This window comes from Lycium ferocissimum, chromosome 1 (genome assembly GCF_029784015.1).
Source record: "Lycium ferocissimum isolate CSIRO_LF1 chromosome 1, AGI_CSIRO_Lferr_CH_V1, whole genome shotgun sequence".
Taxonomy (NCBI): Eukaryota; Viridiplantae; Streptophyta; class Magnoliopsida; order Solanales; family Solanaceae; genus Lycium; species Lycium ferocissimum.
In genome coordinates, this window is record NC_081342.1 from 8485964 (window position 1) to 8502915 (window position 16952).

Consider the following 16952-nt stretch of genomic DNA (forward strand, 5'->3'; position numbering starts at 1 on the left):
CACACCTCAATAGTAGATGATGAGAATATACTCTACACGTTGCCATGGGCCAAAAAACCTCCTACAAATTTATGTTCGAATTGCCTACTTTGGCACACTAACTTAGTAACACAGGAGCTTGCCATATGTGGATCCAGAGAAATCATACATATTGTAAGGGAATTGCTGTTAGTATCACATCATTTCAATGTATGGAAGTTTACATCTGTTCTGATACAAGTACAGAAACTATACTAGTCAGTATAATTGGTAAAGGCCACAAGAGGGCACAATAAATATGTTTTTCTATTTCTACTTACTCTCAAGTTTGTGAATCATATATGCACAATTCAGGAAGGGAAAACTGTAAGGTTAGAGTACTGAAATTACAACAGTGCATCTCGTATCAAGCGTGCCATCACACGAGAAGATAGTCGACCAAGAATCTCTGGAAGAACCTTAGCCGAGAGACCTGGAAGCACTGGAAGAAGCTCCTGGATCACTCTAGATACAGCTGCTCCCTCCAAACCCTGAGAAAGAAATATAGTTATGATGCTTTTACAGTAGGTCAACTTTTATGAAGTAGAAAAACAAAATGCACGTTAGTTTACTTAAGTAGATTAGGTACACTTCATGTATACATCATCAAATAAAACGAAATATTCAGAATCTAAGTCCCTCTGGCGTTCGAATTCGGACACTTAACAGTATATTTTGCAAAATTGAATAGTGTTTTGAGGCTTCTAATATTGTTTTAACTTTTCTCATGCAGATATAATTCGTCTCCCATAACTAGTGATACTCTGGTAGATAATATGTCTTTCTTTAACCTGCTTGTGGAATGTTATGACAGCCGACAGCTATTTCTAACAATGTGTCGAGAAAGTTGACTCTAGCGCACACTCAGAGAAGCAAAGATTTCAGGAAACACATCTAAAAGGTACATGGGAGTTTGAAATCTCAGAAATTCCATGAGCAGATGATATGAAACATATTGGGTTTGATGATTCAGAGGCAGTTAGCAAGAAATTTTCTGGTCTTGAGAGGATGGCACTTTCCCAATACCACTATCACCCACAAGGACCTCGATCACAAAGAAAGAATTCTTTTGCATGTAGATACCAAGGTTCAATTCAACATGAAACGAGACCTTGGTAACATGATTTTATGCTTAAGCCTACTAGCACAGGAGCAATTGCAACTTTTCTGCCAGCAGAGGCAAAAGCAACCTCTTTTTTTGTGTTGTGTGCAAATTGAAGTACTTAATTCTCCTCTAGAGATAAACTTGCCATAATATAAAATTGAGATACCTGGTTTGATGCATTCCCAGCAGCTAAGAATTGAATAATCTTTTGAACATTGTTCAGTACGACTCTGTCCTCCTCAGTTACATAGGGTACAAGTGCAGCAGGTCTAATGGGTACCAAAGCAGCAGGAACCATACTGAATACTGGCATTGCATTTCCAATTCCAAGGAATGCCGTTATCTGTACCAACTGCTCCCTTGTTGATGCATCAATGCCCTTCACTATCTGCTTGCATTAAGAAGAGAATTATGTTGTTGAAATCCCACATTTATGGTCTAGTAAGAATGACCGTTTTAGAACAAATGGATTTCTGACAGCACATTCTTATATTCCTGTGATAACTGAAATTTAGGTTTCTAATAGTGGTTCTGAATTGTGTGTGAGAGAAAATAGGACCAGATACTACATGAAAAGCAGACTGCGAAATATATTTAGTTAAAACCGGACAAGAAAGCAAGTGCAACTACTAGACATTACAACAAGGCGATGATCAATTGAAGTCCATTTGCAAAGCAAATGCTATTCATAGCACTCTACTCTATGCAAACAAAAGTTTCCACAGTCACGAATCACTATCTTATTATTCTGTCCTGAAGATGTTCTCACTTTCCTGAAAGGGAAAATATTCCACATAAATACTTTTTCTATATTTTAGTAAAAGAAGATGTCCATTGGAATCACTTTTACGCAAAACAGGGTCAAATTCCTAAAGTAAATTTGTTCTCTATTTTTGGATCCGCTATCAATTAAATATTACAACAGAATTTTGACTACTGCCCTAAAATAGTCGTGCCTGGTCAAACTAGGATACTACAAATGGGTTGCGAGGAGTATGATAGAATATGAATTGAGTATACAACTAGAAAGAACAGCATCTGTCAAGTAGACGTACCTCATCCAAAAGGAATTCGCGGAAAAAATTCCCTTTATCAGAGAGCAGAAATGCTAATGCTGCTCTAGTTTGAATTGGCTGCTCTGTTTGATAAGCACTTGAAGAAGGAAAACGAATTATGCTATTTGTTTGACTTTGCATAATGCCAAGCTCTGCCATTCTCCCATTCAAACTCTCCCCACCTCCACTCTTAGCTGCAGTTATGAAATTCTCAAATGCTTGCATAACATCTATGAATCTTTCAGCATCAAAAACACCAGATTTCCCATATATTGTGTAACGTAAAGCACTCCGTAACCGCGGAGATTCGTCTGTCAGCAGTCTCTGAGGAAAGAAAATGCACATAGTGTAAATAATGAGAATTCAAATTATCTAAAAGTGGTGATATTTAAAATTACGTGAAAGTGACACCTGAAGGACAACATGGGACGAACTAAGCTTTGCAGAACCAAATCAATGAATGAAATCTCCTCTGAAGTTTAAGCTTTCAGATGAGTTATAGGAATGTCATTTATCACAAGTGGTGTAGTAGACAGAGGTCCATGCTATTACCGTTGCCGTAATAATTTCTCATTTTAGTTTTTCCTATTTTTACTTTTTAAAGTAGGATGATATTTTCTTATGCTCTGACCATACACAAAATATCCAACCCACACGAGTTGTACATCTCTGGCCCATGTTTGTTTTTTGACATTTCTGCTTTCTACCTTCAAAATGTTAATTTTTCACAAGGTAGTAACCCACCCCCCACGCTCCCCCCCCCCCAATCTCGAATTGGATATCCCACCATTGATCAGCATGAGTGCCAAGACAAGCTAAAAATGTCAATTGTTTTCACGTTAAAAGGCACAATATTTGGTGTCTGTGAGTGACTTTTTAGTTTGTGAAGAATAAAAAGGAAAAGCTGTAATGAGAAGCATAGACTATGGGTCCCATATAAAGAAATTATGTCATAGAATAATAATGGGTAAAGTTTTTCTTTTTAAAGAAATTAACCAATTTTTATTACGACCAAAGAGGACAAGTGCATAATTAATATAGGACCAAAGGAGTAAAATACTGGTAAGCATGTCCTATTTATATTAGTATCAGAAACTTTAATGAGATCTACAGTCCAAATTTAAACTATTTTGCATAAAGTAGGAAATGTATAACTTGGTTAAAGACATATCTCAATGGTGTTCGACAGCCCCTCCCAAGTAAGACTCAAATGCACAACCAAATTTAGACTCCAAAGTTAGTATGTTGCAAGTGTGAAAAAATGCTATCTGCCAAGTGTGAAAAAATGCTATCTGCCGACATTGTCACATAGATCATCAAAGTATGCTCACAGAGATGGCAATTGTTATATCACACAATTATAGTAATCTGAATCCATGCAAATGAAATATATACGAGAATAAATGAACTGTGGCAGCATATGAGTGTACCTGTGCTATATATGGGTAAGCTTCATCCACTATAGCAAAATCAGAGTTTCCCACCAATGCAATCCCCTCCAGCACGCCTATTGCTCGAATTATTAAAGCAAAATAGGGTGGTATTCTAAATGGATAATCAAATGTTATTTGTGCCAAATCTGCTGCCAGCTCCTGAAAGTTAAAATTTTTTGCTCCTCCACCTTCAAGTGCCTGGTCAAAAACCTTGGCAAGTACAGGCAAAATGGGTTCCAAATTGACCCCGTCGGGAATGAACCCTAATTTCACAAAATCCTTGACTATGGCACCATAATCTCGATGAATAAGGTGAGCTATGGATTCGATCATACCATATTTCTGATCATCTGTTAATTTTGTAACCAAGCCTGCCAAAGCAAATTAACAATTTCTGTCAACTTATAGCAATCAAAGAGTAAGATACTGATAAATAAAAAAGAAAGTAAGCACCTTACCTCCCCTCACCCCCCCCCCCCAACAACACACACACACAAGAAAACGAGGGATAATCACAAAGAAACGTAAGGTAGATATTCAACAGTTGAAAAGCATCAAACTTCAGGAGAAACAAAGAAACTAATTGTTGCTCAGATGGTAGAGATTTAAGGCCGATATAATACAAAGAGCTTAACTCATCAGTTAACAGCGGTGTATTAGAGGAATTGCAGATCTAATGTGTACTAGCAGAGAATGAAACTAATATATGATCTTATAGCCCAGTTATTCATTTCAAAGTAATGATAAGAGGATTCAACTATAAGCTACTGATCACGAAATTCCTAGATGAATGTCAACTTCCAAATCCTGTAAGCCCTGCTTAAGCTTTTGCAAGCGAGAGAATATCTGGGTTACACCTAACCAAAAGGTCATACTCTCAGCAAGTATATTGCCCTACAAAAACGATATCCTGATCAGGGCAGGCGAAGTATCATGTACTATTAGGCAACATGAGGATGGACCCTCAATCTAATAACTCGACTTCAGCAATTAGACATTCTTTACGAGTCATCCATTACTACATCCCAATGAACATCAACTTAAAGTGCCACGAAGCATTAAAGAGCCAATGACATTGAAATGTTTTCATGTTGTTCTTGTTAAATGGGATCTCACAACTGTAGCTCATACAGAGACACAGATGGCTAACAGCTTGGGAAATTCAGAATCTAGAGCAATGCACGACCTTGTAACAAGTTGCAAAAGGCCAAATCAAATTAAGTTTAAAGGAAAGTGAAGGTAGTTTGTCAATAGAGTTCTTCATCCGAAAAAATTCTCAGAGTTACTTCCATGAACTATTCTATAACATATCGGGAAAGAGGACACCCAATGAAGACTTCTTACCAAAGTCAAGTATAGCTAGCTTTCCATCTGGCGTACGTATTAAGTTCCCTGGATGTGGATCCGCATGGAAGAAACCAGTGTCAAGCAACTGCATACCACAAGGACAAAATATAAGATGGAGAACAAATTTTAATTGTCAACAGGATATCCATAGAAAAATACCACATAGATCAATCTGGTAGAAGGATAAGGTAGTATAAAACAGAAATATCAAGAAAACAAGATCTTAATGATGTTTACCAGATATGAGACTCAAAAGCTTAATATATTATAAAATAAAAATTGTTAAGAGTTTAAGAATATCACCTGCTTAAGGTAGCATATGACTCCAACATTAACCAAATCACCTACATCACTTGCTGTGCTTTGTGATAACTTCTCTCCATCAATCCAACTTGTTGTAAGAACCTTCCTTGAAGTATATTTGCTATATGTCTTAGGGACAACAACCTGAAAAAGGTTCCCAAGACAAACCACAACATTGTTAGAGACACCAAGCATCATAATTTCCATTTAAAGAAATCTGTACTTCTAGTTCATCATAAGAATAAAGACATATATGTACTCTTCTGTGAGTAAGTTCACGGACTTCTCTTTATCCTTTCTCCCAAAAAGGTAATAATTTGCACATTGCTTTTTTTTTAGTCCGACATATAAACCCAAAAAAAAAAAAAAAAATTACATAACATAGCTTAGCCTATCGCAGCCAGATTTCAAGAAAATAAACTTACAGCAACTAAATCTCTACGCCCTTGTCTAAACTGGAGCACACCTCCTAGGGAGGGTTTCTCCTATTTTGAAACGAGGCATATTGCTGGTCACTGGTTAGAGACAAAATTTCTATTTCTTATTTCGTGGAGAGATTTGAGATTGGGGAAAAAAGGGAGAACTTAGTGGCTTATCGTCGTCTCTTTCGCACTTTGTTTCATTTCTAATCTTTCGGGTTTTTATTCGTTTGGGGCAGAGGTGTGGGGTTGACATCAGAATTGCAGATACCTGAGGAAGGTCCTTTTTCATCATCTCAGCAAAAAGTGTTCCATTTTCTCCCTCATTCACATAATCAAGTTCTTCGAAGAAGCGGGCAGCCCATTCATCCACCAATCCAACCACATCAATGGAAACCTTAAAAGCAGAAGCAACAAGCATTAATTCTTCCAGACTAACAAAGATAAGAAAATAATGGGAAATATAAGTGAATAATCAATACCTGCGGAAACTTGCGAAGAACTAACCCCAAGTTCCGTATGATGAATAAGTCAACTGTCACTGTCTCAAGGACAAAGGGCCTCTGTACTTTAACAGCAACCAAGTCTCCATTCTCCTTCAGCCGGCCCTTATATACCTGTCCGAGGGACGCTGCGAATGCCATAATGAAGCAAAAGAGAAAAAGATTCTTTAGAAATTAGCTGTTCTTTTACATTTTACAGAAGAAAGATGTGCAAAAAGAAGCACTCACATTTAAGTTAACCCAACAAAAAGAGGATGATTACAGAAATACATAGTGAAACAACAACAACAACATACCCAGTGTAATCCCACAAGTGGGGTCTGGGGAGGGTAGAAAGTACGTAGGCCTTACCCCTACCTTGGGAGGTAGAGAGGCTGTTTCCGATAGACCCTCGGCTCAAAAAAAGAAATACATAGTGAAAATGAAGAAATAATTCAGTGTATTATTCAAAAAGAGAGTTCTACAGATGATAAGAAAGATTACCAGCAGCAATTGGGGATGGAGAAAGTTCAGAATAGATGTTAGTCCATGGTTCTCCCAATTCCTCCTCTATAAGGGCCATAGCTACATCATCTGGAAATGATGGAACCTGAAGTAATCATGAAATGCTAAAAGTTCAGAGGGCAACAATAAAGTGTGTTTTCAATTACACTACTCTATCATTTGTCTGTTTTAGCCCCTTCCCAAAAAACCGCCCTAAAAAGAGAAGATTACTCGGGCAGAATTAGTCACAAGATCTGCAGTGCAGGCTGTACACGATAATAAACATGGTAAATCCAACATTCTGCTTACATTGATTAGTGCAACATGTTTCCAATAGTAAAGATTGTAGTCTGTTCACATTAATCAGTGTAACATGATTCCAACAGCAAAGATTGATTAGTGCAACACGTTTCCAATAGTAAAGATTGCAGTCTGTTCACATTAATCTGTAACATGATTCCAACAGCAAAGATTGTAGATACCTTACACTATATCCCATCTTCCACCCTTTAGTATTATTTCTAATTTTGTCGCATGCAGCTCTTAGCCCCATGACTTACAGCTAGTTCCTAATGTTTCTTCTGTTCTGACATGGAAAGGATACTCTAAATATATTTCCTAAAGCAAAAAGAGTCTCATCACTTTGAAAATACTGATGGGATCAAAGAATTCTCATGATCGAAAAATGAACCAGTCAATTGCTCATGCTGGCTTAATTAAGTATAGAAACATTTTTTTCTAATAAGATGGTTTTAGAAGAGCTTTTCCATTGGCCTTCTGTGACAAGGATACACATTATCTTTCATCCAGACAATCAAAAAGACTTTCCAACAAAATTGCAAGAGCCATTGTCACGGTTTATTCCGGATCATAGGGAAAAGGGATAACTTTTAAGAAAGATTTCTTAACAAAGTAGTTCCTCAATCTCCTACTCTGTAAAGAATGTTGAATAACAACCACATATTAAGGCGGAAGGCATTAAAATGAATTGAGGTCATCAAGATAACTATATGATTATGGAAAAGCAACATGAGAAAATTGCACAATCCACCATTCAGATATCAATGTATAATTAAATAAAATAGATAGTATGATTAAAGTTTGCAGATATAATGGTTTCCTGAAAATTAAAGTTGACTTCAAGAAATTTGTCACGCTGCTGACTTCAATCTGACCTTATCACAAAGCTTCTGCAGCTCAACCATCGCAGTAGGTGATAGTATATCTGGCCGAATGCTTAATGCTTGCCCTAGCTTTATGTATGCTGGACCCAGTGATGTTACAATCTCCCTCAACTCAATTGCTCGAGCAACCTCATTCTAATGATTGGAAAAGATCAATAGTTATGGGATTGAAAAAACAATTAAAAATGTGTGGTTTATGAGTATATCAATATAAATGAATGCATCAAAGCACTATTTCAATGTTCACCACACATAGAAATCTCTTTGATGACATAAAGAAGATTGCCTTTTTCGAAATGGAATTTCATGAAATTAACTACTTCTACTAAGTTACAGGGTTCCAACACATCCTCGTTTTCTTTTATTTACTACATTAATTGATAACCTCCGTGGGGATGACTCAAGCAGACCAAGCAAATTTGTTAATGTCACTTGTCAGGAAAAGCGGATAAGTATCTAGTGAAGCTTACCTCTTTAACCTTCTTATTTATCACGTCCCAGGCGAGACGTGAAAGAAAACCTCCAGCAACAGATGTTAGCTGGACTATACGGGTAGCAACAGCACGTGGCCGTTTACCCCAATATGCAGAAATGATGGCAGGATCATAAACTAAGGGCAAGAACTCACTGCTCTCATCAACCTGAAGAATACAAAGATAGGAAACATTAAAATACATATTCTTTGCCAAAGGACATCTGTTCCCAAGCCAACCAAAAGCGAAAGACCTTTAGATACAACGGAAAATCCATTTATATTTTTCCATGCCAAAAGCTAAAGATCTTGATATAGAAGGGAAATATCCATTCATATTGAAGATCCTACTCCTTCAGGTAGTTTCAACTTTCAACAGATTCAATCAACTTGGACTACAATAGTGGTAGCAGTAAAAATTTAACTGTGTCAGTATTCACATTTGTGAACCCATAGATGACTGCAAAGCACCTTCTTTTGTATATAACGAGATATACTTTAGAAAATAGTTGTTTCCAACAGCACTTAGCACTAGGTACTATATGAAATCACACTAGAATAAATCTAGATCCCAGCGTTTCTTTATACGGAAATCATCAAAAACTAAATTTTCTTCCTCTTTAGGGATAGTCATCAAACTCCATTGCTTCTATAGTTTTTCGAACGGCCATTTAAGGGCAGGAAGAAAATCTCTCCCTACAACAAAACCTTATGAATGTTCGTTGAAATTTGTATTAAATAGCTAGTTTATTTCCCTAGGCACAGTGACTTGACTAAGATCAAATATCCTACACTTCTTACTATCATCTACTAATGTCTGTCCCCACTAAAATTCATGACTGATCATTTTCCTTTGACCTCTCAAAAGACACATCCATATCTACAAATTCTGGATACAGAGACCTTCATCTCATCTGCTTCTCGTCGCAATAAGAATATGAAATCTTCATCACCACAGACCCTTCACAAGCGTGAAAGTTCGCATAAATATACTTTGACAAGGAAGTCAAACGAACGGACCTCTACTAGGCGAAGCTTAATGTTATCATCAGCAAACAAAGAATCTTTCAGGTTTTGACCTCGAAGCCCCCTCATGAGTATGGCTAAGTCCTCATTTTCTTCCATTTGTGCCCTCACTCTTTTGATCTCTTGTGATACATCCTGCATTCTCTGCAAACACACAAATATAAAAATTCAATCAGCCATCAGCCAAACATCAGTATAATGATCACACCAACAAGCCCATTTGAATAAACCATGTAATAATTGCTTTCTTACTACTTGCCAAAACAATACTTTAGAACTCAACAAACTTTCATCTGATTAAAGATTAACAATTCTTTTCTTCTTGATATCAGCTCCCTGAGGACATGACCCTAGATAGGAGAGCATGGAGGTTGAGGATTAGGGTAGATGGTTAGTAGATAGTGGAGCGTCTTCACTCTTCACAGTGGTAGACCAGGGTTCTAGCGTGAAGCATTTATCTATTCCCATACCAGTATTATAACTTTTACCCTAGCATTGTCTTATGCTTCAATCCTATGACGACTGTTGTCTCTTTTACTTTGATTATTTTTAATATTTGTACTGTCAGTACTTTTCTTTCTTCAAATGTTTTACCATAGCTTTTACTATTGCATTTCTTTCAAACCATTTTTCTGAGAAACAATCTGCGTACACCCACCCTCCCTAGAGCCCACCTGTGGGAATATACTGGGTATGTTGTTGTTTGTTGATATCAATAAAAAGGAAAAAAAAAAATTTTGCTGAATAAAAAAGCTCTTATTGCTGAATTAGTTAAACTTTTCCATGGATGAATACCAAGTTGAGTTTACTACACCCAATTGAAGGTATCATTGGTAATCCAAGTGACAAATATAGATTTTGTCAAATAAATAAATAATGAGAGTACTGATCAAAAACATAAATAATGAGAATAACAACAACAACAATCATGACGACAATAATAATAATAATAATAACAATAACAACAACAAAAATACTAATTGACAAATAAATAATAACAGAGGCACCGATGAATGTGGAGTAATTTGCAGCTTATTTTTCCTCCAAATTTAAATTATTCCACCGCTTCCTAAGCAGCCAAACGGAAATTTTTCTAGAACAACACTATAAAACTTAGTGAAGTTTTAATTCATACATAAAAGAGACATTTTTCACAACATTTGCTGAATTAGTTAATTTATTTCCATGGAAGAAAAAGAACTTGATTTTATTTCACCCAATCGAAGGTACATTTGTTAATTCAATAGACAAATGTAAAAATTTGCTTCACTATATAAATAAAGAATAATGCTTATGACGACTAGTTAATAAATATACACTATATATAGAGTAATTTGCAGCTTATTTTCCCCTTAATGCGAAACTATTCCACCATTTTCTGAGCTGCCAAATTAACCATTGATCTTATAACCAACAAAAAATAAACTTTGGAAATGTTGTTCCAAAAAGAACACCACTCCCTCCGTCTCAATTCAAGTTTCTTCGTTTGATGGGGCACGGAATTTAATAAATTAAAATAGACTATTAAATCTTGTGATCCTAAATTAAATATACGTATAGTGTACTAAAATATCATTTGATTTATAAATTTGTCACGTAGGATATTTGAATTATCAACTTGCAGTCTTTCTAAGACATACCAAAAGTAAAGCAAAACACTTAAATTAACACTCCCTCTGTCCTTTATTTATAGGACTCTATCAATCTAAAAAAAAAATGATACATTTCTCTATTTATTAATAATCAACTTTAAATTTACCTTTTTATCCTTAATAAAATCATTCTAGCAACACAAATTTCTATGATTTATTTTAAACCACAAGTTTTAAAAAAATTCCTTTATTTCTTAAAACTCCGTGCCCAATGAAACAACCTCGTATCAATTGGGACATAGGGAGTTACCTTTTTCTAACCAATCATACTTAAATTAAAACAAATAATTTTACCAAAAGAAAAATTGAATTAACAAAACGTACAGTAGAACCAGCGTTGACTGGTTTAGGAATGCCATTGACCGGTTTAGTATTCGTATTTGACTCGGATGACTTAGGCTCAGTTGCAATTGCTTTAACGACACCGTTTTTCCTCCTAATTCTCAACTTCTTTGATGATAGACCACGATACGGTAGTGAACTGCGACACAGTGGATCAATTCCACAGTATATCAATTGTGCAGCTGCATCCATTAATATAACAGAATCAAAACCTTCAAAAAAAAAAATATTAAACAAAAAAAATGTATATATAAATATACAAATTTATGTGTTTTTTTTGAGTGAAGCTTGAATTGAAGAGTGAAGATTTTGAGGAGTAATATGGTAGTTGAAAACGCTACGTGGAAGATTGTGGAACAAGTAAAATTTATTTGGACTTGAGGGACTAATAATGAAATTTTTATTTGGCGGGATGCACTATGTGTTATTCTGTGCCGTTCGTTTTTTTTTTTTTTTGGAGGATTTGCTATTTGGTCCTTTTTTTTTTTTTTATGTTTTGGTTGTTGTTTTAATGCTCTGATTTTTTTATGCCGTATTTCTTTTTTGTGGATGACAAATTACCTCTTTAAATATTTTTTTTCTTTTTTTCTTGTTTTGGTACGACATGAAACAAATGCTGGCAAGTCCAATGGGCAAATTACCTTAAAAGTATATGAGTGGTGCTATGTCACATCCTCTCATAAGTGAAATTTCAGCCGAGAATGGCGTGCAATATGAAATTATGATTTATTTTAGATTAGCGACTGTTTATGCAATTTACATAGCATTTCAACTTCCTATTATGATTTTAATTTTTTTTATTAAATGTAAAACTTGACTCATGAGTTTATATTTTGTAAAAATAGATTCATAAGTTCGTACATATATTTACCAATCATGTTTACCAACCATTTATATCTAATATAAATAAATAAAAAATAAAAAAAGGGATCTACAACTTAGTGGTATATTTATAACAAATTTATTGAACTAAAGTTCGATCAATAGATGTTGTATTTTTTAGAAAGATCAGATAGTAGCGTATTAACTTTGTTATGAACTATGATTTGCTCATGTGATAAGAATTGTATAAAAATTGAGGATGTTTCGATAGTTTTCACAACTTGTGAGGTTTTTATATTTATAAATACAACTTACGAAATTCAAATTGCATGGCGAAACAAAACCTCAACTTCAAATCTTTCTAATTTTAAATAACTAATTTCATATGATGATTTCAAATCATGTGCAAACGGGAAACGGGGCCTTACTATAATTTGTCGAAATATTAAACGTTAAATTTAAGGTAAGCATCAAATTTATACTAGTTCGAGTTGGGCATACTGGGGCTAGTAAATACAGTGAGTGTGTATTATTCTTAGCTAATGGAGTATTCGTGGTTTAAATTCGCTAAAATAATGATACAATGGTAAACCCTCTGTGAATATCTTAAAATGATACAATTTCAATATTTGCTCCAAATTTTGACTAAAAGTTTCACCAGAAAACCGCATATATTAACCATAGTTATACAATAGTGTTTTCAGTAAGCATTGTTGCAATTATCAACCAGTAACCACATATATTGATTCTTCCTTCCAGACCTTTCATCCCTTATCTGTCTTTTATGTAATCCAAAGCTAAGTCAATTGTTTCACTTTATGAGAAAAAGATGAATTAATCTTTGAGTACTCCGAATAAATCCTCGTAAGTAATATTTTTAATTTATTTTTATTAATTTATCAACCTAAGTTTTCGCTCTATTACCTATAATATGAGTTATAAAATCTTTAAAGTAAAAGTAATATTAGGAAGTGATATCTCTCCCTCAATCTTTTAAATACATTAGGTGCCGTTTGGCCATAAATATAAAAAACAAATTCACTTTTTTTGGAATTTTTGAAGTTGGAGTTGTGTTTGGCCATAGTTTTTGAAATTGTAGTTTTTTGGTGAAATGTAATTGTAAAAAAGTGAAAAAAATTGAAAAACAATTTTTTAACTTTTTTTATTCGAATACAACTTGAGTTATATTCGAATATTTATGGCGAAAGCAAAAGTAAAAAAAGTGAAAAAAAATTCTAAAAAAAAGTGAATAATTTTTATGGTCAAACGGCACTAGTGTCTCATCTCTTTTACTCATTCCTTTCGCTCATCTGCCTCACTTCTTTAGGATTTCATTTGCTCTGCTGTGGAATTCTTTTTTTTTTTTTAAATTATAAAATTGTTTACATTCAAGCCTTTTAAAAAATTCACTTCTTGATATGATTTATATGATTATATCACATCGCCTACTTGATGCAAGAGTATTGATTCTATATTGCTCTATCCATCTTGAGTGAAAGAAACAAATTTATTCCCCTTATGGTGTTTACGCTAAATTTAATCCATTCAACATGCGACACGTATTACTTGCACATATTTGAATTGGCAAATGACACATATTGTACATGTGTTAATTTGATGTAAATAGTAGTATGAGGAAGTTATGGGAATTCAAAATTGAACATCTTTCAGATGTGGAATGGGCAATTCGCGGGATTGCCCTTCCTTTGGGATGGTCTTTAGTTTTTGTCCTTCAAAATATTGGTCTTTAATTTTTGTCTTCGCATTGCAATTCTGAGCTATGCGTAGAAATTATGAGGTTTTGGGTTCGAATCCGACTCGAGCATAAATTTAAAAAAAAAAATCATAAAGCAAGGCTTGGGTCGCGTGTATCGAACGCGACTTACGAACTGTTGGAATAACTAAAGTTATGTCGGACCGTATTTATAAGTTAAGCCTTATAAGCAAAGTTTATGCCCCAAGGAAAAGTTCGGTCTTGGGGGCATATCTTTAGTTATCCTTCAAAAATCTGTACAAGTAGGGGTGGCAACGGAGCCATTTGGGCTAAAGTTGGGCGGGTCGAGATGGGTGAACACTATAGATGGGTCGGCCAACCCTTGCCCAAAAAAGTTTGTTTGAAATTTAAGATGGGATGGTCAAGAATGGGGTAAATGAAATGAAGGGCAACTTAACCCACCTTTTCAACATTTTGAGAAACTAAAAATATCAATATTCTTTGTTTGTAAACATTCTATCGCTCATGTTTTCTAAATAAACAGTGTTTTGAAAATCAAATTTAAATACTTTTTGGGTATAAAATACTCAAACGTATGCTTTTACTCAAAATAATAAAGATATTCACTGTAAGTATTTCCTCATAAGTTATCCCAATACATAAATTATATTCGAAATTATTCCGAAAATAAATCAAAAGAAAATTAAATGTTAATTGACGTAATGAATATTGATTTTGTCAGATTCCTCTCTTTTACCCCTTTGTCTTATTTATATATTTTTATGGTTGTCTTGTACATAACTAAGAGTGGCAAACGTATGTCGGATATGGGTGGGTCGAAAATAGGTTAAACAAAAACAGATAGGCATAGACCCTCAAGAAAAAAAAATAGAAACTTAAAAATAAAAATTACTAGTAAAAAATTTTAAATAAGGAAATAAAAATAAAACTAAAAATTTAAAAATAAAATAAAAATAATCTTTTCTCAAAAAAAAAAATTAAAAATAAACATTTTAAAAAATAAAAATAAATTTAAATAATAATTAAAAAGGAAGTTAATCATGTTTGTAGCTTTTATTCTTATGAATTGAGGACAGTTGATGGGTCAGTTTGGGCTGATGATTTGTGATGGGTCACCTGGGTAAGGCGATATCGTGCATCTTCCGTCGGCCTCTGGCGGCGGGTAAAGTTTGGGCGGTCGAATGGGTTTGAAATTTAGTTTTCTTGCTTTCGTAGGCATAACTAAACCTGTAAGGAAAAGTTTTGCTTTATGAGTTTTTAGTTAAGGCTTAACTAAGGGTACCCATAAGTCATAAGTATGCAGGGTCCAGCATAACTTTGGTTATTCCTTAACAAGTGTATATCAGGTCCGGCATACACGCGACCCAAGCCTTGCCTTGCGTTTTTTTTTTTTTAATTTATGCTTGAGCGGGAGTTCGAACCCAGAACATTCGGTATAAGGCCATTTTTCAAGCGAAGAAATGAAAACTTAAAGACCACAAATGTGAGGGCAATATTTAAAGACCACCCCAAAAGAAGGACAATCTGCGCAATTTTTTGATGTGGAATCGTCACAACTCGTCGTCAAATAGCACAAGCCCAACACTTCAAAAGCAATAGCTTGTGGCACCAATATCTATTATTAATAAATATTTTATAACTACATAATTTGTGTAATTATCATTAGTAAAAGGTTTTTTTATTTATATTGAGGTAGTTCGAATGACTGACATCTACCAATGATTGAGCGTGCAAGATGATCCAAATTAGGGTGGGCGTTAGGTTCTTCGGTTCAATTTTTTCAAATTTCGGTTCGGCTATTTTTTGAAAGGTGGACACCGAACACCGAACCAAACTAGTTCGGTTTCGGTTTTTTGAAGTTCGGTTAAGTTCGATTTCGGTTTTTTCAATTCGATTTTTTTGATATGATATTAGAAGCGATTCCATTTACACTAATTCATATTCTCGAAAAGCAATAAAACATAAAGCGATAAATTGAAATTAAAATCAAACAAACAGGATACACAAGAACAGAAAACCATAACCATGATATAGGATTACTATAGGTGTAATATACATACAGTAAGAATAATTAAGAAAACACATAAAGGACATATATTAATCCTAAAGACACATCCTAGTCACCTTCCTTTGTTAAGGGTATTTGATTTCCTCAAATATTTTAATAAAGACTATTTTAATTTTTTTGGGTAATGTATTAAATTTCGGTTTAAATCGAAACACCAAAGAACCGAACTCTAAAAACCAAACACCGAAGTTTTACGAAAACGTAAACCGAAACCGAACCGAAAAATCGAAAAACGAAAAACCGAATTAATTTGATTCGGTTTGATTTTTCGATTTTCTGTATTTATAACCAGCCCTAATTCAACTACTAATGAAATACTCCCTCCGGTCTCTTTTAAGTGATTTTTATCTCCTTTTAAATTTAAGAAAGTATTAATGTTTATTTTCTCAAAAGTATCCTTGCCTAATAAATGCTTGAACAAACTTCTAAAGAGTGTTTGAGGAGAGATAGTTCTTTTTGTAAAATAATTCATTTAATTAATTACTCCTTCCGTCCATTTTTGCTTGTCATGTATCGACTTGACACACTTCTTAAAAGTCGTAAATAAAATGACAATTTTACTATATCACCGGTAAATATTACTAAGTTGTATACTGGTTGAATTTAATCAAACATACTTTAGAATTTTTGCAACTACTAATAATTTCTTGAAGTTTTTAACTCAATAATTAATAATAAGTGTAAAATAAATATGAAATGATAAATTATCTCTTATTTTTCAAAACTAATAAAAGTGAACATCTATTTTTAGTACATAGAACAAGTCAAAATGGACGGAGAGAGTATTAATTGACTCTCTTAACAAATGAATCAAACCTTTAAGAATCACTTAAAAAGGAGCTGAGGGAGTAAAATATTTCATTAAAAAACATATACATATCTTATTGATTTTGATTAAGCTACTCTCACGCATTCTTTGACCTAAGTCAAGCCGTTGGAAAAAGAAATAAATTTAGGGTTAGGCTTCATTTGTTTTCATTACGAT

General features: G+C 34.2%; 1 protein-coding gene across 1 annotated transcript; it reads right to left on the reverse strand.

The window, feature by feature from the left end:
* Positions 1-149: 149 nt before the first annotated feature.
* On the reverse strand, positions 150-11619 carry LOC132046355 (uncharacterized). The gene is made up of 13 exons (XM_059436963.1): positions 11325-11619; positions 9343-9492; positions 8321-8491; positions 7842-7985; positions 6667-6772; positions 6163-6311; positions 5952-6077; positions 5262-5405; positions 4956-5043; positions 3609-3982; positions 2179-2502; positions 1290-1511; positions 150-509 (listed from the first exon to the last, which is right to left on the reverse strand). The coding sequence occupies exons 1-13, from the start codon at positions 11532-11534 to the stop codon at positions 366-368; spliced, it is 2352 nt and encodes a 783-aa protein (XP_059292946.1). The 5' UTR covers positions 11535-11619; the 3' UTR covers positions 150-365.
* Positions 11620-16952: the final 5333 nt, after the last annotated feature.

Excerpts from the sequence above, each read along its gene's own strand:
- LOC132046355 (XM_059436963.1), bottom strand. The coding sequence starts at position 11,534 with ATGGATGCAGCTGCACAATTGATATACTGTGGAATTGATCCACTGTGT. Across the intron at positions 2,503-3,608 it reads CTTACCCATATATAGCACAG|AGACTGCTGACAGACGAATC; the intron begins GTACACTCATAT and ends TTCTTTCCTCAG. Across the intron at positions 1,512-2,178 it reads GCGAATTCCTTTTGGATGAG|ATAGTGAAGGGCATTGATGC; the intron begins GTACGTCTACTT and ends TAATGCAAGCAG.